General features: G+C 37.0%; 1 protein-coding gene across 1 annotated transcript in view; it reads right to left on the reverse strand.

Moving 5' to 3' along the window:
* Positions 1 to 7539: 7539 nt before the first annotated feature.
* Positions 7540 to 24382, reverse strand: part of LOC102769304 (gephyrin) — a 19444-nt gene continuing 2601 nt past the window's right edge. The window contains exons 2-6 of the mRNA XM_006760785.2: positions 19799 to 19872; positions 15727 to 15791; positions 11691 to 11794; positions 9933 to 10029; positions 7540 to 8528 (exon numbers count right to left, since the gene is read on the reverse strand). Coding sequence (XP_006760848.1) covers positions 8395 to 8528; positions 9933 to 10029; positions 11691 to 11794; positions 15727 to 15791; positions 19799 to 19872 — 474 coding nt within the window. The 3' untranslated portion in view covers positions 7540 to 8394. The remainder of the gene's footprint in view (positions 8529 to 9932; positions 10030 to 11690; positions 11795 to 15726; positions 15792 to 19798; positions 19873 to 24382) is intronic.

Here is a 24382-nt window from a genome sequence, read left to right on the forward strand (position 1 = left end):
TCATCCTTCTTCACCTTTTGTGTTTTAGTCAAGTGCTGCAGATACCCACCTGGACCACTGAGGCCTGCAAGTGGGAGTGGGTGGGGGGTGGGGGTGGGCATTACCTTGGTGAATTTAATTCTTTGGGGTCACCATAGTCTACATTGAAATCCTTGACAGGACACAGAGAATATGTGGTCTCTCAGAATAAACATGAACTATCTGAGTGTTTGAAGGGATGTTAGTGTTCCTGTTTCCTCAAGAAGTGTGACTTCCATTTGGGAACAGGTGTTGTGTCAGGGAGACCGCAGGATCCACTCCCATAGGATGTGTACCAGGCAGTTTTCCCAGGAATAGAGTTGAGGGCTGTTGTATAACTGGAATGTTTAATGGCATCAGGCTCTGGTGATAACTCTCCGGGAAAAACTAGCTCAGTCTGCAGGCTAGGGCAGCCTCTCCATGAGCAAGCTCAAAGGGTCTCCTGTTATTTTTACCTTAGACACTCCCTTTCCCGTCTTCTATCCTGAATGCCCTCTTTCAGATGGGCAAATTCTTCCTCTAGTTGTCTAGTTGTTATAGGTTAGATGTGTAGCCGCCCATTTCTTCATTCAGCATATTTATTGCATGATCCACTTGCCATGTACCTGTTCTTCCTGCCTCAGGGCCAGGAAACATTTTTGCATAAATCTGATCTCATCTCTTACAAGTTGCTGTTATTAATTTAATTATGATGTACCCTGATGAAACTCTTTGATATTATCTCACTTGCATTTATGTTTTTTTTGAGGCTACCGGTATATTAAAAAGTGAAGAAATAGGTTCTGGCCAGGTAGCTCAGTTGGTTAGAGCATCATCCCCATATGCCAAGATTGCGGGTTTGATCCCCAGTCAGGGCACATACAAGAAGCAACCAATGAATGCATAAATAAGTGGAGCAACAAATCCTCCCAACCCCTCCCCTTCATAAGATTCCAAATATGAGTGAGGTCATGTGATACTCAACTCTCCCTGACTGATTTATTTCACTTAGCATAATGTCTCAAAGGGTAATAGATCCTTTTTTTATGAGTACCTACAATTTACTGGGCTACCAAGGTAAACAGTCTCTGCCTTAAGGAATGTACTGTCAAGTTGGGGAGGGATCATGTAAGCATATTGCTGTGAGGAGTAGAAGCACAGATGAAGGGCTTGCAGTTCAATCTAGGGACTTAGGGAAGGTTTCCTGGAAGAGTTAATGCCCAAGCGAAATCTTGAAAGATTAGCCAGCCTGAGCAAAGGCACCGAGCCATAAAATGACATGGTTTGAAAGGGCGACTACAAATGGTCAGGTTTACATAAAGTTGAAGGGGAAAAAAAAATAAAGTTGGAGGAGGGGGCGGCTAGATGGTTGAGGGCCTGAGCACTCTGCTGGGGGCTTGGACCTCATCTGCTACAGTTTTCTAGGGAAGAATTTAGCACGGGGAGACTATGTCCTGGATTGATCATTCTGGTAACTGCATGAAGGATACATTTCCGGAGGGCAATTCTGGAGCTGCAGAGACCAAGTTGGTAGCAGTGGTAATAGAAAACAGAGGGTTAATTTAGGAATGATTTGTAGAGTTGAAGAATTTGGTGACTAACTGAATGTGGGGAGTGAGAAGAAAGAATGACTCAGAGGTTTCTGATTTGGAAAACTGGGTGCAGGGTGGTGTCATTAACCAGAAAACAAACTACAGGCAGAGGAACAGGTGTAGGAGGCAGAGAGAATGAGTTCTTTGTTTTTGGGAACCCTTGTCTAGCATGTTGCCTTGGATTCTTAACATGTGGGGCTTATTTTCATTCTGCACATCTGAATTCAAATGCTACCTGTTTAGAGAGCCCTTTCTCAATCTCCTGACAAGTGATTTTCTCTCGGCTTCAACTCCACCATTGCATTCTGCATTGTGGTGCTGGGCTGGACCCTGCGAACTGCATCTCTTTGGCCAGTCAACCTCCCTGTTAGATTCAACAATAGGTTGCATTAGACTCCAGGGAGCTTTGCAAGCAGAGGGAGGGGAAAAGGGACTTGTATTTCTTCCTGTTTATTTTTGTTGCTGTCATTGTTGCCCTGGCAACAGCAACTGGTTCTAGACATTTTTTTGGTGTGATATCAGGATCAACACCTGGGCAGGGCAGTGTTCTCTCCTAGGGGGTTGAGTATGGTCTGACCTCCAAGTTTCTGGATTCTGATTACTCTTCTTCTACCCACCTTCCCAGTCCAGTTGTGGTAGTTGCTTCCTGTATTATTACCTCTGACACCTTAATGTTTCCTTTGAGCCTTTTCAGGTCTCAATACCTATTTAACTTATTCCTACATTAAAATCTCTTAGTGTGACTTTTGTCCTTTTTAATGGCTGGACCCTAACACCATAACTTAATATGATTTAGGCCTCCACCCACTTACTCGCTAACATATCATTGCATTTCTTCATAGACTTTTCATAATCTATATTTACAAAAATTTGTTTTGCTTTCTCATAAGCTATGTCCTCCAGTTGGATATCAGTTTTTTTCTCCTTCATCATTGTATCCTCAATGCCTAACATGGAGACAGGCATACTATTGTTAAAATGTAATAAATGCTTATTTAATAAATTATTATTGCAAAAGACTACAGGAGAAATATTGGTAACTGACCATACAAAATGGCCAGAATTGAGCAATTCTTTAACTCTTTGGTTGTAGGCTGAGTTATTGATGCACTCTGTAACTATACCTTTCTGTTATAGAGTCAGGCTTAATATTTCTTTTTTTTTAAATATATTTTTTATTGATTTTTTATAGAGAGGAAGGGAGAGAGATAGAGAGTTAGAAACATCGGTGAGAGAGAAACATCGATCAGCTGCCTCCTGCACATCTCCCACTGGGGATGTGTCCGCAACCCGGGTACATGCCCTTGACCGGAATCGAACCTGGGACCTTTCAGTCCGCAGGCCGACGCTCTATCCACTGAGCCAAACCGGTTTCGGCCAGGCTTAATATTTCTTATAAGCAAGTTAAAATGCAATGTATTATTAACTTCGATCCATCATCATTGGAATAACAAGATACGTAGTTTATCTGCGTTGAATTCTGCACTTACATAAATATCCACTTTATATAATTGGGAATGATAATGACTTACCTTGTTAGGATTTCATGAAGATCAAGAGTTCATCACGGGTTAGATCCACAAACTTTAGTTGGCAAATAATTGAAAAAATGAAAGCCATTCAAAGAATCCATTTGCTATAATATGCAACATCACTTAACAGCATTTACTTTCTAAACTAAACTGCTTATATTCTTTTCTTCATTGTGTGATATGAAACAACCCACACAATAGAACCAAAAAAGCAGGTTAAAAAGGAGCTTCTTACCTTCCACACAGCTTTAAGTAGGAATCTAAAAACATCTTCTATAGTCTTTTATTTAAACGCCAACTACTAAGACAAAGAATATAAAACATCATATATGTGTAATTCTAAAATAATTTCGGTCAAATAATGCAAATAGATTAGATGACATTGAAACTTCCACTGTGTCAAGTAGAACTATTTCATTAAATCGTAACTTTTAAATTAAATGGGAGAATACATTTGCCAATGATACATGTGATAAGGAGTTAATTTCTAAAATATATAAAGCATGTATAGTACTCAACACCAAGAAGACAACCCACTTAAAAAATGGGCAAAGGACCTGAATAGACATTTCTACAAAGAAGACATACAGAAGGCCAATATACATATGAAAAATGTCAATGTCACTAATCATTGGAGAGATACAGATGAAAAACACAATGAGATATCACCTCACACCTGTCAGAATGGCTATCATCAATAGATCAACAAACAAGCGCTGGCAAGGATGTGGAGAAAAGGGAACCCTTGTACAACTGTTGGTGGGAATGCAGACTGGTGCAGCCACTATGGAAAACAGTATGGAGTTTCTTAAAAAAATTAAAAATTGAACTTCTTTATGACCCAGCCATCCCACGTCTGGGAATATATCCTAAGAAACATAAAAACACTAATTCAAAAGAATATATGCATTCCTATGTTCATTCCTTGGCATTATTTCTAACAGCCAAGATCTGGAAATAGCCCAAGGGCCCATCAGTAGATGAATGGCTACGAAAAGTGGTGGTACATTTACACAATAGAACACTACTCAGCTGTAAAAAAAAAAAAAAGGAGATCTTATCTTTTGTGAAAACATGGATGGAACTGGAGACTGTGATGCTAAGCGAAATAAGCCAGTCAGAGAAAGACAAATGTCATATGATCTCACTTATATGTGGAATCTAGTGAACAAAATTAACTGATGAACAAAATAGAAACAGAGGTATGGATATGTGGAACGGACAGCTGTCAGAGATAAGTGGGGTTGGGGACTGGATAAAAGAAGGGATTAAACAAAACATGCGTGCGCGCGTACACACACACACACACACACACATCCTATATAATAAAAGGGTAATATGCAAATCAACCAAATGGCGGACCGACCAGTCGCTATGATGTGCACTGACCACCAGGAGGCAGGCGCTCAATGCAGGAGCTGTGTCCTGGTGGTCAGTGCACTCCTTCAGGGGGAGCACCATTCAGCCAGAAGCCGGGCTCACTGCTGGCAAGTGCAGCGGTGGTGACAGGAGCCTCTCCTGCCTCCACAGCAGTGCTAAGGAGCAGCTAGCCAGTGTAAGGGGCAGCGAGCAGGCAGGCGGTAAGGAGTGAGGGGTCCCGGACTGCAAGAGGGATGTCTGACTACCGGCTTAGGCCTAAGCCAGCAGGCGGACATCCCCCGAGGGGTCCCAGACTGCGAGAGGTCGCAGGCTGGGCTGAGGGACCCCCCTGAGTGCATGAATTTTGGTGCATCGGGCCTCTAGTGAAAAAATATATATAGCATAATATGCTAATTAGACCCAATGTCCTTCCAGTCGACCCTATGGATGAAGCCGGGGCTGTGAGGGAAGCCCGGGTCCCAGGTGCTATAAGGGACTTGGTGCCGGCAGCTGGGGGAAGGAAGGCCTATTCTTGCACAAATTTCATGCATCAGGCCTCTAGTATATTTAGTATATATCTATAACACCTAGACATAGACAACAGTGTAGTGTTAGCCAGAGAAAAAGAGGGGTGGGGTGGAAGTGGAGGTGGGGAAAGGGGATGGAAAGAGACTTTGCTAGGGGCAATAGACACCATGATGCTTTGTGCAGATGATGTTTTGTTGAGTTGTTCACTTGAAACCTGAATGCTTTTGTGTACCAATGTTGCCCCAGTAAATTCAATTAAAATATAAATTCCCTTTGTATTTGTTTCAAGCGTATTCATATTTTTCCCTTTTCTAACTCAGAAGGAAAAATGTTTCTTTTCTTTTCCAGCCTAATTGGGCCACGAGGGCGCTGAAAGCCAGCCCTTCCTTCCTCCTCTTTCTCCATCTGAAACCTTACTCTGGAATTTTTAATATGCCTGCTACTGTTGTTTCTCTTTTCTCATAACCAAACTCACAAAAATGTTTCCTCCACCTTGTTTCTGGTTTAAGCTACCATCCTGTGTCTATTTTCCTTATGCACAAATTTACAGTTTCCATTTTGTAACCTGGCTTTTGCCCTAAACCCATTATTGAATTGCACTTATGTAGCTCACCAACAATTGCCTAATCAACAAATCTTTCTGAGCCTTCATCTTTCTTGACATTTCTTTTTTATAATTTATTATCATTTCTTTTTGAAACTCTCCTCCTTAGTTTTTGGAACACTGCTCTACCTGGTTTGTTTTCTTCTACAAAATGCTCTCCCTTCCATTCCATTCATGGATTTTTTCTTCCAACACTCCACACTAAGATGCTCCAATGGCCCTCCCCTCTTCTTTATCAATTTTCTGTTTCTTTAGCTTAGTGTTTAAGAATACAGACTCTCAAGCCAGATTGCTAAATTTGAATCTTGGCTCCTCCTCCTACTAGCTGTGTGACCATGGACAAGTTGCTTAAATCTTTTTGTGCCTTAATTTTCTCATTTGTAATCTATAATAATAAAAGCCTAATATGCTAATTAGACTGAATGTCTTCCGGACAAAGCCGGGGCTGCGAGGGAAGCCCCGGTTCCGGGTGCCAGAGGGAAGCCCCGGTTCCGGGTGCCAGAGGGAAGCCCGTGCCGGCAGCCGGGGGAAGGCAGGCCTAAACTTGCACAAATTTCGTGCATCAGGCATCTAGTATAGAAATAATAATCCTTTCAGGGTTGTTGTGAAAATTAAACAAATGAAAAGTAATGAGCATATAGTAAGCTCTATATAATGTATTTCATTGAACAAATATTTACTGATGCCTACACATATGCCAGCAAATCTTCTATGGACTTGGGATAATGTAAGTGAATAAAATAAACAAAATTATTTCCCTCATGGGGCTTACATTTTATAATAGAAATAATTACTAATTGTCCATAATTCTGTTTCTGGAATGCCTTTTTCCTGCATCATCTTTAAAATTATACACTTCCTTTAAGACCCACTAAAATGCCATCTTATCCCTTAAAATCTTACCTTATAGGAGGTAATCATTTGAACTTCTCCAACTCTTTAAACCTGAATCATGCCATTTATCATATTCTACACACTCTACCATGTATTTTCAAGTATCAAACATATCAAATATTATGTGTTTTGTTTTTTCCCTTGATGGAGTTTAATGTTAGCTACTATCTCCATTCATCTTTGTAAATAGCAGCATGATATACGTTGTTCCCAAGCACATATTAGATGATTAATAAATATTTCTTGAATGAATATAGGTAAATCCCTGTTCATAATCTTTCACTTGACCTCTATTAACTAACCTTATCTTCTTTAATTGCAAGTATAAAACTTGAAATATAGGACATTATATTTTCAACTCTGGAGATATGAAATATTAGAATCAAATATTTGTTGTTTACAACTTGGTTTCATTCATCATCATCACTTGGTACTTTGTTTACTAAGAGGGCAATTTTTATCATTTGTTTTACTAAGAATAACCTACAGCATATTCAGTGTCCTGTTGTTACTATTTGAAAAGTGCCCTTCAATTTTTATTAAAGGAACCACATGGATAAACTATATTTCATTTGTTGCATTTTCTATGATCAGCACAGATTATTTCCATTTCTCACATCCTTTCAAACATGATAAAAAAAGGTACTCATCTGACATTTCCTGGTGCACTACTTACGTTTCCCCTCCATTCCAAAGAACTGTAGATGTTTGAAATTTGTTTTTATGGCATAAGAATTTAGTTATTTGCTCCTAAATTATCAACTATCTTTCCTCTAAACTTGCTCTTTATTCTCTAGCTATGACTGGAAACACCAGACCAACCACAGGTTCCCTACTGTCTTCTATTCTGTATTTTCACAAAGCTACAGACCACAATACTGTAGTAAAATATAGTTATATAAAGCCACACTTTACATCTCCTTTATATCACCTAATCTTGCTGAGTCATCTTAAATATGCCTTTTATCCAGGCAGAACCCCATGAGAATACATGACAATGTTTAATAACAAGGCCAACACAATGGATTTTTATATAATGATCAAGGATTTTTTTTATTCATTAAGTTTCAGTATCATTACAGAAAATGTTATGGTACAGAGTTATCATTATTTTTTCTTTGCTCTTGATTTCCACATGAATGCTGGTAACACTAATATCTGTACAAGATCAGTCTTTGATTTTATGTGGTTTTTTTTCTGTACAATTTTAAATGTATTGGTTAAAAAGGCTGTCAGCACTTAAGGAAGCATTTCCCCCCAGTTAGATTGTTCAAATAAAAGGTATCCAGTTACTGCCCAAGAGTACTGTGCCATGAGGCTCCTGGGGTGAGAAACTTCCCGGAAGCTCTGCGAGGGATGGCTCTCCTGGAGGCAGGGCAGGGCCTCCCCCAGTCGCTCTTCTGTTGGCACTGTGCACATAAACACGAGATACATGATAAAGAACAAGCGAAAGCTCTCTGTAAAGCGGTTATGAAGCATACTAAGAAGGGAAATCCAAGTGTTGCCTACGCTAGTATAAATAAGCAGACAGCCTTGATTTGAGAGCATAAGTAGTTGTTTAAAGATGAGAAAAACACAAGTTCTGCAGGCACCTACTGCTGTCTACTAAAAGCTATCGCTATCAGACCTAGCATTGAACACACAAAGCAATTTGCAAGAAAGGAAAAATTTGCTTTGATATAATCAGAATAGAGTTATCTGTTAAGATTTATTTTTAGGTGTTTTTTTTCTTTAAAAGGTATTTAAATTCTTTTGAAATATAGTTCAAGATGTTGACTATACAGATCAACTTTTATCCAAATCAGAAAAACTAGCTGTGCCGTTGCATATTACAGGATACAGTCAATGATATGTGGACATGCATCAAAGCTTTCTCCGCTGGTGACCATCATAGTCGTCCGATGACCATGACATCCACCACCTCGCCCTTGTGGAGCTCCACGTACTGCTCTGTCTTTGGAGGTAGCATCAACAATCCGTTGGCGCTGCGCATGCTCATCAGACGGCTGCTCATCTGATTACCTAGAAAGAAATACTCTCATTGCAGCAGCAGAAGCATCACTATGGATACATCTGGAGCTCCTCTAGTTCGTACCAAAGTAAGAACCCATTAATAGAAACATAGGTCTTCAAGAGGAAGAGATACGAACAGACTTCCCAGTACCCTTTTCAGGTAGCCTTGCTACTGTACCCTACTACCTTGCCACTAAACTCTAAAAATAAACATTAAAAATTATTGCTTAAAAGAATAAACCAGGAATTTATAGCATGATGCAAAACACCACAGAATTTTCCTCTTCAGCCTGAACTACTATGTGTGTCTGAAAAAGAAAGACTTTTAAAATCTATTAAAATAATGATAATAATAGCAGCGGCTACCATTTCTTTAGTAGTATTTACTAAGTGCCAGACAAGGCGATAGGCACTTTACTTAACCATCTTTTAAAAAAATGTTTTTATTGATTTGAGAGAGATACAAACATTGATGAGAGAGAAACATCATCGATCAATTGCCTCCCACACGCCCCCTGATGGACATTGACCCTGCAACCCAGACCAGGCATTGAACCAGTGACCTCTTGGTGCATGGGTCGATGCTCAATCACTGAGCCACACTGGCCAGGCTTACTTAAATATTTTATTTAATTCTCACAAGACTCAAACGAGTTGAAGTAACTTGCTTAGAGTCCTACTTTCTTATGGCAAGGCCCCTGTCACAGTGTTAGTTGATATCTGCACTTGACAGGACTTTTGTTTCAAGAGCAATACAATTTTACTGGCGTTACATCAAAAGTTAGGTAAAATATGACTAGAGAAGTTGGGGATAAAAGTTTAAAGTCTAGAAGAGGTAACTATAGAACTCTGAATTATCAATATCGATTTCTTAGTCCTTAAATTTTAACAAGATCTAGGGTATAGTGGAGGCTCTAGAGCAGTGGTTCTCAACCTTCCTAATGCCGCGACCCTTTAATACAGTTCCTCATGTTATGGTGACCCCCAACCATAAAATTATTTTCGTTGCTACTTCAGACTGTAATTTTTCTACTGTTATGAATTTGATATGCAGGATGTATTTTCATTGGTCGCGACCCACAGGTTGAGAACCGCTGCTCTAGGGAATCACATCATAATTGGGCTTTATTCTCATGTTTTAAGGTGGCATAGCCACAGTCTTTCCTTTTCCTACAACCAAAATTATGCTCAGAACTTACCGGTTGAACTAATGGATAACTAAATATTTATTATAATTTTTTTTACTCTTTTGTCCTGTTATACTGTATGTTTAAGAATATTGAATTCATCTAATCTTCCAAAAAGGAAAATATATAATAATTCCAAATTGTGTATACCCAAGGAAGGAGGTTATATACATGTGATTTTAGCAGAATAAGTGCACAGATGTACTTGTAGGTGTGAATGACTAACCTGTACTCTGTGCCCAAGGCAGTGGTTCTTGGTGATGCCAAGTCAGTATACACCGATGGTATTCTGGGCGAGGATCCAGTTTTACATCACATGATAACTACAGAATAGAGAGGAAAATAAAACAAATTTGATCATTTTGGGATCATCTCTTAGAACTAGAGGGTGGTGGAGTTTGTGCAAAGAATAGAGTGGACATGAAAATTATCTTGGTATTCTGCTGTTTCCACCACTGCTACCTTATATTCTTTTTAAAAATATATATTTTTATTGATTTCAGAGAGGAAGGGAGAGGGAAGAGAGATAGAAACATCAATGATGAGAGAGGATCATTGATTGGCTGCCCCCTGCACACCCCCACTGGGGATCGAGCCCACAACCCAGGCATGTGCCCTTGGCTGGAATCGAACCTGGGACCCTTCAGTCCACAGGTGGATGCTCTATCCACTGAGCCAAACCAGGTAGGGCCCACCTTGTATTCTTAATACAGGAAATCCAGAGGTTGGGTTGCTCTGATGAAAAGAGAAAAGAAGGCCAAGAAGTTGGTATTCATAGTTCGGGAAGAGGCAGATGAAAAGATTGGGTCTAATTTTTAAAAATATGTTTTTATTGATTTGAGAGAGAGAAAAAAAGAGAGGAAGAAAGAGAAACATTGATGTGAGGGAAACATTGATACACTGCCTCCTACTCGTCACCTACTGGGCATGTAGCCCACGACTTAGGCATGTGCCCTGGCCTGGAATCGAACCAGTGACCTTTTGGTGCATAAGGTAATGCTCAACCAACTGAGCCACACTGGCCAGAGCAAGAATTAACATTTTTTTATTACCATAATAATCATTTAAATCACTTTACCTTAAAATGATATAGAAAGGCTATAGCTCTAACTAACAAAGATATTGCTTAGATTGGATGATGCAATTAAAATTGGAAATTTTGATTTAAGTAAGTCTGTGTCCAATCCATTCTGGTGACTATGTTTTTAAGTATTCTAATTATTCACTCTGACAACCCATGCTTTTCTTCTGGAGTCTAGAATATAATTCAATTGTAGGGTGTTTTTCTTGATTAAATCACACTCCACACTTTCACTTAATCTTATGTTTATACTCTATTTCATATCAATTGGGGTTTAACTTGTGATTATTCCTAAATTATTTTGTGTTTGAGGGCAAAATCTCTCTTTGAATATCTCCCTGTTTGTGTGTTCTCCAGTACTAACTACAAGAGCTATTCGCATGGCTGTGTGATCTGCTAAGTGTTTAAGCAGGTGTCTCCCGCCCTCCCTCACCCCCCACCACAACAATGCACTGATTGGTTTGTAGGAGTACAGTGGAACAAATGTTGGAATGGGATGGTACCCATACCTAGGTTGTACTTCCAGCTTTACTGCTAACTGATGGCTGTACTAGCAAGTTATTTTGCTTTCTGATACTTGTTTGTTCATCTACAAAATGGGGTTGTTTTGAAGGAGATATTTATATTAATTTAAGAAACAAGAATCAGTTGCATCAAATTGTCATTATATCTCCATTACCATATGGATTTCTTGCTGGAAAAAACTGTTCACGTTAGAAGTCATTAAATAATGTGGGAGGGGAATAAAAGGGGCCTTTTCCTCTATTTTCTATCACAAAGGAGAGACTATAATCCCATTTCCTCTCAAAACTAATATAAAACTCGAGATGTTTCTAGATCTCGATCATATCCTTAACTGTTACTAGGCTTCTATTTTGGTTCCTGGTCATTAGAAAACATTACCCTGGCTTTGATGATGGTTGGCCGAGGATCCAAGATGCCCTGCATCTTTCTCAGTGCAGGCACAACAAAGAGATTGCAGGTGACCACGGCTGACACAGGATTCCCTGAAAGTCAACCATGCAGTTATTGTAGTATCCACATAAATTTACCGAACAATTATGACTGTCTATACCTTTAGGTATCATAGTGACATGACTACTTGTCTTTCTCGTCTGAATCACCTTGAACCCCAAAAGGATGCCAGAATAGATGTATAGTCAAGCAAATGCCATAGAGGGTACAACCTTCTGGGTCTACCAATGAAATGCAGACTTCTGATATCCAGAGGTTAACACCATTTATTTCTTCTTTTCTGAGAGCTATACATTGAAAGCCATTACCAATCTTGGTAAGTTTTAAAGCAGTTTCTACTTGCTATTTTTTTTAACTGTTTACACTATTACAGATGTCTCCCCCCACTCACCCCTTCCCCTTTTTATAGTTGTCTACTTGCTATTATTATGTTTGAAAACTTCCATAGTAATATATGCTCAATACAAAGAAAATTACAAAGTAGGATAAGCATAAAAAATATCCATATTCCCCCAAAATAGACATTTCTTTAAGTTTAAAAAATAAAACTAAATGATTTAAAATGTGAAGGACTTGAAGATAAATACTGCATGGACTGAGTTGTGTTGTTTTCCCTCCCATTCATTTGTTGAAGTCTTAACCCCCAATGTGACTTTATTTGGAGATAGGGCTTTTAGAGAGGTAATTAAAATTAAATGAGATATAAGGGTGAGGCCCTAATTCAATAGAACCAGTGTCCTTATAAAAAGAGGAAAAGGCATTAGGCGTGCCTGTGCACAGAGGAAAGGCCATGTGAGGGCCTAGAGAGAAGGTAGCCATCTGTAAGCCAGGAAGAAAAATCTCAATGGAAACCAAATTTGCGTCCATATAGCTTGTAGAACTGTGAGAAAACAGATTTCTGTTATCTATAACCCATTTATCTAGTCTGTGATATTCTGTTATGGCAGCCTGAGCGGACTAATTCAAACACCAATTTCTTTTAGAGTTATAATAAAAATTTGAGAAATTCAATTGTACCTCTCCAAGAAGGAATCTGATTGTGTCATGCACTTTAAAGATAGGAAAGGTACATTGTGAAAACATGACTGGGCTGAGAAAAACACATTTATAGTAGTTTCTTGTGTGGTATATTAACTAACCAAGCTGTGACCCTGGTGAGTTCCAAACCTTTTGAGTCTAACTTAACTAATTCACAAAATAAAGGTTGGACTATATGATTCTCAATATTCTTCTGGTTCTAAAATTCTATTTTTATTAATACTTTTATACCTTTGTATGTTGCTGGAGACCAAGATCAACAGTAATTGATATAAATGTGAGGAGTCTGGCAGAAGGTTGACCAGGACTCCTTTTGATATTCACAGGGTGAATATCTACATTTTATTACCTGCTGTTGAGTCAATGGTCTAAAGCAAACGCCCCAAAACCTGACAATCTTACTGTTTACTAAACATTACCATTGATATGTCTGTCTGCATTCCTAAAGGCAATTGTGTATTCTAGCTAATCAATGAAGCTGGGAAAGAAGCATCAGGGAGAACTTGACTGCTATGCTTTAGTTGTCCTCTGGTTCCCCTGGTATTAAAAATAATATTTCGTCTTGTGTATCATTTGTGTGTCAGCTCTTCCTCCAAGCCTTTGAACCCGCGAAAGCCACGCTGGCCGTGGACTCTTGCAGTATGTGAATATGTATGTATATACTAGAGATATAAGATGGGCTATTAGATTTCTAGTTTCCCTTGGCCTGGCTATGTGCTGCTAATTGTATCATCAAAGTAAAAGGCAATGGTTATTTTGGCCTCTTATTAGCTAAAACCATACTTTTAATTTTCTTCTACCTACAAGTAGTTAATATCTTTTTTAAGTTGTAAAAGGTGATGAGTGATACTTATTATTTCAATGGAAAATGAGTTGTCCAACAGAACTACAGCAGCGGTGTGTGTGTGTGTGGAGGGCGGTAAGACTTGTATGCATGCATATTAGCATAACCGATGGACAGGGACACTGGGGTGGTGGGGGCTTGTGGGGGAGGGTAGGAGTGGCGAGGGAGGGGTCAATCAGGGAAAAAGGAGACATATGTAATACTTTAAACAATAAAAAAATCAATTGCTTTTCTTGCCTCAAAAATACAAATAAATATTTTTTTCTGGAAAAAAACACAGTTCATTTAACAATGATTACAGAATTCCTGTAATTGCTATTTCTTTATAAAATTACTCTATAAAAATAGGACTGTTGGGACTGATATAGAAAATTTTGGATAGTGGTTATTTCAGGGGGAAGAGGATTATGGATAACATTTCTCAATGCTTATCATCATTTTCTAAAGTTTTTATAGTGAATGTGTTATACAGTAATTTTAAAAAGTTACAAAAATAGCAAGTCGATACACAAAACTTTTAAACTGCTTTAAAACTTATGAAGCCTACTAATGGCTTTACATGCATGGCCCTTGGGAAAGCAGAAATACAATTCTGAATTTTAAAATCCTTGTAAAAGGAACCTCTTCCTGGTTTTACAGTCTGAACATGTGAGCTCCTGCTGCCCTCTTTAGGTTTATTCAGGCTGAGCAGAGAAAATTTCAAATGAAAGTAGTAATTTGAATATAGGTTAATTATAACTTCTTTGGTAGACAAACAGTACTTCCTCAGAAATGGTGAACTAGTCTCCCACTGTAACATCCTTTTGTCACTGATGGGCTATAGGCTGAGTCATAGCTTCTGTAGACAAAGTAAGCAGTGTCTTCTAGGCAAATTAAAACCAGACAGAGGATCATAGTTTTATATAATGGTTTTTAGAATATCTAAGGATATATTAAGGGCCCCAAGTAGTTCTATACTACAGATAAAACTTGAAGACTACTTTCCTTACATGTCATCTCTCTTAAAATTTCCTGTATGATAGAAATCTAATCTCTTTTTTGCTTATAAATTCTTTGGGGCTTTAAAAATGATTTTTAAGTCCTATATTTTTTCTGCTTGCTTTCTTTTCTTTATATCTCTATTTTGAGGCTTATTTAATATAAAAAGCAAATAAATATCTCAAAGGAATAAGTAGGTTATAAAAAAATAAGTAGGTTATTTTCTGAAGGAACCTGTGTCAAAAAAAGAGGGAATGGGACACTGTTATAGATTAGAGGATAATTTTGTTGAAGTTGGAAAAAAAAACCAAGCTGATATACAAAACTTCTCAACTGCTTTAGAATTTTTCAAGATGAGTCATGGCTTTAAAAGCATGGCTTTAAATACACAGCCAAAAATCGATAAAAAGCTGAATTTAAAAGTCCTTGTGAATGGAACCACTTGGCTTTTTAGAAAATACAGAAACACATTAAAAAGTTTATTCGCATCCCCTTCCCTGCTGAAATAACCACTATCTGAACCTGTGGGTTTCTGCTCACTTGGCAGTGAGTGTGAGGACAGTGATGTGGTCAGACTGATGATACTTGGGATTTTGGCTGAGAAGCACCAATACTAGTAGCCCCTCCTTCCACGTTGCTCACCCCCCTCCCTATGGTCCAAATGTGGCCCAAACCAAAAGCAATTGTGTATTTTTTTGTTCTAGCATTTGCATTGTGGTTCACAGCCCTTTGGCCCCTTGAGCACAGTTAGGCTGCTAACGTTGACTGATCTCCTATAAGGAAAAGCAGGTGCCCTAGAAAGATCCAGTGACAGCTAGTACTTGGTTATCATTTTACGGTTTGGAACGTGCTGTGAAATATACTATCTAATTTGACTTTCACACCAACCCTGTGAAGTAGTAATTAGCCCCATTTTATAGATGAAGAAACACCGTCAGTGAGTTAAGTGATTCAGCAAGTAAGTAAAGCTGGGACTTGAGCCCACGTCATTTAGATTCCAAATCAAGTACTCTGATAGGGGACTGGTCACTTGGGATTCAAAATCATTTTTGGTCATTTTTTTTTTCCAGAAAAGGTAAAATAAACTGTTTCAATTATTCTTACCTGGTAGTGCAAAAATTATTTTTCTTACACCATCAATATCCAAAGTTGCAAATGTCGTTGGCAGGCTAGAGAAAAAAAGAAGATTATTAGTTCTGTAAAGTAGTATAACAGGTAAATTCAGTACTCCAGTTTTCTTGTTACGTGGTTCTTCTAACAGAAAGCTTGTTATATAAAAATACTTCTCTGTTGATTCTTTAAATCTTTATATCCTGAAGTGTTTCAAGAGCATGTAAATTAATTTGTTTTTTGCATCTACTATTTCCAAGTAACCAAACTCCTTGGTTTTCTGTAGCTTACTTTTCTCCCTTCCTACCAATGTCATAGAAGAGTATCCCCAAGTCCTGGAGTTTCTCCACCCACCTAGCTACTAATGTCTATACTATTGTTGCTGGTGATTCATAACAATCATTCTTATTATCAGAAGGTTACCTCATAATACATGCCTATCAGATAACTGCCTATTGCTCAAAAGGAGTATTTCTCAACCCTTTAAAACTGTACTCAGCAATAAACATAAGAACTTCCCTACTATGAAAGGAGTGTTTTGAAATGCCAAAATAAATAAAAAACCATGACTAGAATATAATTAAAGCAATAAAAATATTAAAAATTCCCATATTATACTTTCTCAAGTTTCTGACATGAATCTTTACCATGAGGGGTATGGAGAGGGTTAAGTGTGAGTGGCATGGAGAAGGTGGGAAGTTAAGAATAGTAATTTTTTTCTATTGCCTATCCTTTACATAGAATTTCAGCTATAATTTTTATTGTATTAATGAAACTTGAGTGATGTAGAATCCTTAGGGAGTGATGAAGTTTCCTATAGTTGAAAAATTATCTTTTTAAGCACCCAAATTTGTTTTATTTTTACTGTTTTTGCAGGTTGGGCTTTCAAAACTGGGTCATAATATTTTTTGATGATTTACAGCCTTTATTATTAACTTATTCTACTCTTCTATAATACAGTGATTTTGGGTCACAAGGGTATTTTGTGGTCTTTTCACTTATAAACCATAGATGTGAGAGAGAAACATTGGTTGCCTCCCATACGCACCCCGACCAGGTATCAAACCCACAAACCTAGGTATGTACCCTGACCAGGAATCAAACCTGCAACTTTTTTTGGTGTATGGGACAATGCTCTAACCAGCCGAGCCACCGGCCACGGGCATCTGTTTTTGTTTTTGTTTTTAACTAGTGTTTTTCTGTGGCTTCCCTTAATGCTAGACTGTCATCATCTCGACCCTTAAAGCTTGCTTAGGTTTGTGAACCAGAAAATAGTAATAGTTATATTGTTGGAATGATAATAACAATAATAAAAGTTACTATTTTTAAAAAGTTCTATTAACTACATCTATTATCTCATTTAATTTTCACAGTAATCTCATGAGGCGATAATTATCGTCCCATTTTATAGATGAGGAAACTGAGAGATTAACAATGCCCCAAATCACTCAGCTACTAAGTAGGGAAACACAGATTTGAACCAAGTTTTGTCTAACTGTATGATTCATAATTTGATGAGGCTCTGTATAAAGGGTATGCTGTATATAGACTTCATAACATCTATTTTTGATTACTCTGAGGGCTTTTTTTTTGCTTACTTTTTAATTCTTTGATGTAGTTTAGAAAGATGAGATTAGATTGTCATATTGATTTATGGACAGGTTATTTGGCAATGATTGTTACTGTATGATGAAAATAATTTCCAAGATGCATTTTCGAAAACAGCTATGTTCACTGTAGATGACTCATAAAAATTGTGATTAGTAGATCTGGTTGATAATAATCCAAATGCTTTTTTTGAGTATCTCTGTGTTTAAAATGAAAGAGGTTAGTTACATTCTAAATGCACTGTATGTGGGAAGAGCAAGACTAAAGTGTTCTGAGGTTTTATATTTGTTCTTGTACTATTAGGCAGCAATTATCTTTAAAATCTTACCTTTAGACAAGTATAAAATTCTGGCCAAGTAAAGGAAGCTCATTTAAAATTCTAAACCACTTTACTATAGCAAACTAACATGCATAATAAGAGTGAGGAGGGAGTGCATAATACTTTCCATCTACTATACTTAAAGCCAATTCAAATCATCTTGCATCTTGCAGACAGGTACTATGATTTATCTAAAGGCACTAATTTAAAAAAGATTCCATTACAACAAAACATTTTGTTGTCATGCATTGCTGTCATGAGTGTCCTATTGCTAGACTGTCTTTTTTAGCTCTGGGAAACCATTTCCTTGGAACTCAACACTTATTGTTCAATTCCCCTCCTGAGATAAGAATGTAACAGAACAATGAGTGAAGTCACAGGGGTTATGACTTTAAGGGAACTGATGAAGTCCCAAAGTTGAAGTAAATGGTAAATAAAAGACTGAAAATAAAAACAGCGCTAAAATTATACATCATAGGTGCTGAGATTAATTTAAACATGAGTACCCAATAAATCAGGGAGATTACAAGGGCTAGGGACTCTTAAAAAAGGCTTCTGGAATATGGTAATAGTTCCCACAGCTCCTAACTGTAAGTCTCACCTCTACTCTCTCTTGGGGTTCACATGAGCACCCATCAGAGTATAATTCTGAACTACAGCATTATTGTTATTGTCCCTGATGGCATGGAGGTGGTGCTGGAATGCTCACCCACACACTGAGCCTTTGAATAGGGAACCAAAGGTTTACAGAGTAGCAGGGGTCTGAATAGGTACACAACTGCTTGAAGACATGGCCACACATATTTCATCAACACCAATGTTTGATATTCTTTAAAGATTTACAATTGATTATAGAGCTTCCATCAGTCCTTCCTTAGGGAGTTATTAGTTTTTAGGAAATGTGCAAAATCTTAGTATTTGGTTATTTTTTTTCCTCCTAGGAGGTAGTAAGAAGCAATATAAAATACTACTTATTAAATATTCTTACAAAGGAAACAAAGTTGAATCTTTATCTAATCAAGCCACTAGACCAGCCGTGGGCAAACTACGGCCCGCGGGCTGGATCTGGCCCGTTTGAAATGAATAAAACTAAAAAAAAAAAAAAAAAAGACCGTACCCTTTTATGTAATGATGTTTACTTTGAATTTATATTAGTTCACACAAACACTCCATCCATGCTTTTGTTCCGGCCCTCCGGTCCAGTTTAAGAACCCATTGTGGCCCTCGAGTCAAAAAGTTTGCCCACCCCTGCACTAGACCTAACTTCTAGTCTACAGAATATCCTGGAGAGAGTGGAACAAATTAAATACCACCACAAACACAATCAGCCCAATCCATTCGTTTAGGACAAATGATTCATTCAGTTTCCTCAACAAGTCAATGGCATGACAAAAAAGGAGGGGGACAGTAAATGTTCTTTAACAGCCAAATACAATGAGAGCACTGACTTGAATCCTAATGCAAACGAAACAATTATAAGAAGGTATTCTTTTTCTTAACACATAGGAGAATTCTGAATATGATCAGGGTATTAGATGTTAAAGTATTCTTATTTATTTTGTTAGGCGAGGCAATACCACTGTGATTACTTACATAAGAGGATACTGCTGCTGCTGTTATTATTTGAGATGTATATAAAAATGACATGTCTAGAATTTGCTTTAATATAATCTAGCCCTTTGTCCCCCCAACAAGGTGTGGAATGGGCTGATGAAGCAATTATGAAAAAATGTTGATAGTTACAGAAGCGAGGTGATGGGTTCATGGGGCTTCACTGTACTTCCTACTTATGTGTATGTTTGAGAATTTTCATATTGAAATGTTTTTAAAGAGAGAAAAAGAATCTGTATGGAGAGAAAGAGAAAAAGAGAAAGCACGAACTAGACATGGGAATTAAAGGGGAAAAGGTTTGGTAACTTGCTTTGCTTTGTTCATTCCAAACTCAGTGACTCATAAGGAAGATGAATACCCATTTCAGATAGGAGCTGCACTTGTGCAAAGAATTCTATTACTATAATATTTCTTCTATTAAAATAGGTAATCCATCATAGACTATATAAGAGGAAAGCATTTAAAGCTTTGTTAGTTAAAGCAAGCCAAACCAAGCCCATATAAGAGATAACAAGATTATTTTCATACCCTGGCTTCATAAACACCCTGCCGAAATGGATCTGAGCATGAAGGTCAATATCCAGCACCTGCTTGAGATAGTCCTGCAAATATGAAAAAGAATCGCTTTATTTTCAGACATTTGAATACCAGACTTTCAAAATGAAGATAAAATGAATTCATAAGATTAAAATAAAAAACCACCTTATTTTAGTGAAGTTGACTTTGTGTAAGACAAATATTCATTCCTCAGTCATTCATTCATTCAATAAATATCTATTGAGCACTTGTTATATGCTAAGTACCAATCTAGGTACAGGGGATATAGTCTTGAACAAAAGAGATAATGCTTTTTATATTTATATTTATTTATTATATGTGTTTTGTATTGATTTCAGAGAGAGGAAGGGAGAGGGAGAGAGGGATAGAAATATCAATGAATGAGAGCGAATCATCCATTGCCTGCCTCCTGCATGTCCCCCACTGGGGATCAAGCCTGCAACGTGGGCATGTGCCCTGACTGGAAATAGAACTGTGACCTCCTGGTTCATGGGTTGATGCTCAACCACTAAGCCACACCAGCTGGACTTTATTTATATTTTAAACCTTTCAAGGTATTATTATTTTATACAATCAACACTCATTTACATTTACCTACATATTAATCCTTTCCTTTTTCCTTTTTGCTTTTCAGTCCTTTCTGCATTTCCATGCTTCCATAATCTTTCTGCCTAAAAAACTTGCTTTAGTATAGGTCTGCTCAGTTTTTGTTTGACTAAAAATGTCCCTATCTTAATTTTAGAAGGAAATTTTTGCTGAATACACAGTTCCACAGAGGCAGTTATTTTCTTTTAGCATTTTATAGATGCCATTCCAGTGTTTCTGAGTACCATCGTTTCCGGTTAAATCATTTCTGTTTGTTTTACTGTTGGTTCTTTGAAGGAAATATGTCCTTTGGTAAGATTTTCTCTTTGTCCTTGGCTTTCAGTAGTTTTGCTATAATTATTCAAGGATGGTTTCTTCCTATTTATACTGATTAAGATTAGCAGAGCTCCTTGAATTTCTGACTTGATATCTTTTATTGATTTGGGAAAACTCTTTGCCAATACTTCTTACATATTGCTTTTGCTTACTCTTTCTCCTTTCCTTCTGGACTCGTATTACATATATGTTAGACCTTTCACCATATCCCATATGTCTTTTATGCCTTTTTTCATCCCTTTTCTAAAATTTTCATTTAATTCTTATGAGTAGATTCTAGTTTTCTAGTAAAATTCTTCATTTTGTCATTCCTTTTTATTAAACATATTAATTACATTGTTTTAAAGTCCATCATTTTTAGGGCTTTTCTATCTTGTGTTTCTCTTCTTAGTTTTTTAGTAATTTTAGCTGGTAATTCAAAAAATTGAAGTGGAAAAATTGAAGAGGCTCTGGATGATAATATATTCCTCCAGAAACTTCTGGTAGTCAGTTAAGGTAAACTAAGATTACTATGGTCTAATCCAGTATTGAGATAATTTGAGAGAGATTTCAGTCTTTGAGAAGGCTTGTTTTTTTTTTTTTCCAGTTTGTCCTTATTCCTAGAACATAGCTTTTCAAGGGTTTAAACTGAAAACCTGAAATTTCTGCCAAGGCCCCTCCTTTATGGCAGGCTCTGAACTCCTACACTGAAAAATTCTGTTCACTTCATTAATTTATTAGTTACTGTTTTATTCTTGGTTTCTTGGCCTCTGATACTATTATATCTTCCCTCTCCCTGGCTTAGGAATTAGTAAAGGCATTGAAGAAAACTATGATGAAGAATTCCAGTTTTAATTCTCTGCGGTTCACTTTTTTTCTATCTTTTCCTTTTCTTTAAAAATTAAAAAAAGTTAATATAGCTATTATAATTGTTCTTAGTGGGAGGATTGATTTCAAATATTTTATTGTTGTTTGAAAATTAGGTAACTAAGTAGTTTCTCAGATACCCATGATCCTATCTAAATCAGGTACTCAATTCTTTTTTGACAACTCTTTTAATTTTGCCTTCTAAAAAGCAGGCCTAAATTTAGAAAAACAAAAACAAAACTTCAGAATATCTTTTACACCTGAAACTATCTTTCAAATTTCCTAGAGGGCCCTCTAGGAAATTATAAAGATTTGTGCTTTTATCTTATAAAAAGAGATGTTTAGAAATAATTAGGTTTGTTCGATAATGTCCCCATATTAAGAGTATCATGGGAGGGGAGTTGCTGTCATATCTGAGAAGAGATGCTCAGTATGCCCTAAGGTTCGATTCATATAGGTAAAATGTTATTAAATAAGTACTTCAGAAATTTTATGTTTTATGGGAAGTGCCTGGAGATTTGACAATGCCCTAGCTGTCCACTATGCTTTTACTCTCAGGGAAAACACTGATAAAAATATTTATGAAATAGTTAGATACTGGTCCAGTTGGTGTGGCTCAGTGGTTGAACATTGACCTATGAACCAGGAGGTCACAGTTCGATTCCCAGCCAGGGTTGTGGGTTCAATCATCAGTATGGGGTGTACAGGAAGCAGCCGATCAATGATTCTCTCTCCTCATTGATGTTTCTATCTCTCTCTCTCCCTTCCTCTCTGAAATCAATAAATATATTTAAAAAAAGAAAAAATTAGATACTGTATCCTAGTAGAGAATTTTACTTATCTTCTATTCTGATATTATTGATTACAGCATCAAATGATGCACAGCCATTAAGTATCTGCTATCTATGGAGTTTCTGTTTTACTCTGATGCTTGCAGTAGGCTCGGCTATAAACTACAGTCAATAGTTTGTGTCTGCAACAAAGGCAGATTCAGAATACTAGGGAGGAATGTCAGAGAAACTTTGAAATATTGACACTTCAAAGAATAGTCTTGGGTACAGGCTTAGATAGAGCTTAGGTAACTTTTATACAGTACCAGTGAACTGAGTCAGGCATGCCAGGACTCTTTAGAATGGAAGCAGATGGTTTCATGCAAGCAGACTGCTAACCCAAGATTTAACAGAGCAAGAATGATATAGGGCTGATAAAATGATAAGGAAAAATTTTGCTGTGTTTATTTGTTCAGAAAATTGTTGATTAGCTTTAATATTCTATTGCTGTATAACTCTAAATTTGCAACAAATTCAAGAAGGCCTATATTATTAATTAATAGTCTTGCTGCTAAATAATTAGGGTAAGCCTATGAGACCACCCTTTTTTTGTGTGATCAAAAGTATCTGTGATTATTTTGATCAGAGGAGGCAACGGAGACACTATTAGGAAAACTTAACAGACTGTTAAATAGGCAATAAAATAAAATAAATAAAATTACTGGGTATCCAGGTTAAGTATATTCTTTTTTGTTATCTGCACCATTCATTGTTTTTGAATTATTTTACAATTTTGCAGGTTGTAGAATATTTATAGTAATTCATATAATTCTTTAGTTTTTAGGGCAAAAAGCAGATTCTGTTTATCTGAAACTTCCAATTTTTATAAAAATAAAAACTCTTGAAAAAGTCTGTATGAAGCAGGGGGAGGTAGCGGTGAGGAGAGATTTTATCTGAAAGAGTCATTTTTCATTGGCTCCTTTATAAAGAAAACTAATAGGCCGTACTATATTGGCTCTGTTTTATTGTGAGGGTATCCCTAGGATAAATGACATCTTTGTTAGTTATAAACTTGTTGCCTCTTCAGAAGTATTAGGAAAGACAAATTTTAGGTCTGACAAATAATTATTGTCCTACAGTTAAGTTCATTAATAACCAAGATAAGTTATACATGACACACTCCCTGGGAATAACAAATTTAATATTTAAGTACTCAACTTCAGGATTGCTCTTGTGATACTCGGAACACCACAGGCAGTTTGATGATAATAAAAACAGACATTATTGGTCTACTATAATGCAGACTTTAACCCTAGCCTTTGTGATCTCAGGAGGTCTGCAGTAATTTGCTATACCAGGACTGAAGACTCCTAGGAGATTTGAAGGAAGACTAACCCAGCAAACTGTCTGCTATAAGGAGAATACCTACCTACATTTTAATAGCTTTCCTCTTGGATGTCATTTGCGATGGTAGTCTTGGACTGAGATCCTCTCTTTTTCTTCATTGGCTTTAGCATCTGAATTGCTATTCTTAAACATTCTAAAACTAAAGTTGGGAATGAAAGCAGGCATTCTTTGTTCAGGCTACTGTATTCTGACATTTGTTCTCAGAGCCTATAGAATTCACTGTCCAAAGAGTCAGGTTAAGGATTAAGGCAGCTTCATAGCTAGTGAGTGCAGGGACCAAGAACAATCATATACAAAAGGTCTAGCTAAAAATAAATCAAGCTCTTGGAAAATATGATTTTAGCAAAAGTTGCTCTTATGACAATATTTTTATAATTTTCAGTTCAGTCATTAATATGAGATTTAAAAAAACATGGAAGGAATTATACATTTGTAAATTATTTTGTGATCTGAAATGTTATTGTGCCAAACATAAGATTGGTTATCGTAGTAAAGAATATTTCACTTTTATAACATTATTCAATGGATCCAATAATAATCATGGACCAATACATTTCATTTAGACATATATATAAATTTAATGATACTGAGATATTCAAATTGTAATTTT

Source organism: Myotis davidii, unplaced genomic scaffold (assembly GCF_000327345.1).
Source record: "Myotis davidii unplaced genomic scaffold, ASM32734v1 scaffold17, whole genome shotgun sequence".
NCBI lineage: Eukaryota > Metazoa > Chordata > Mammalia > Chiroptera > Vespertilionidae > Myotis > Myotis davidii.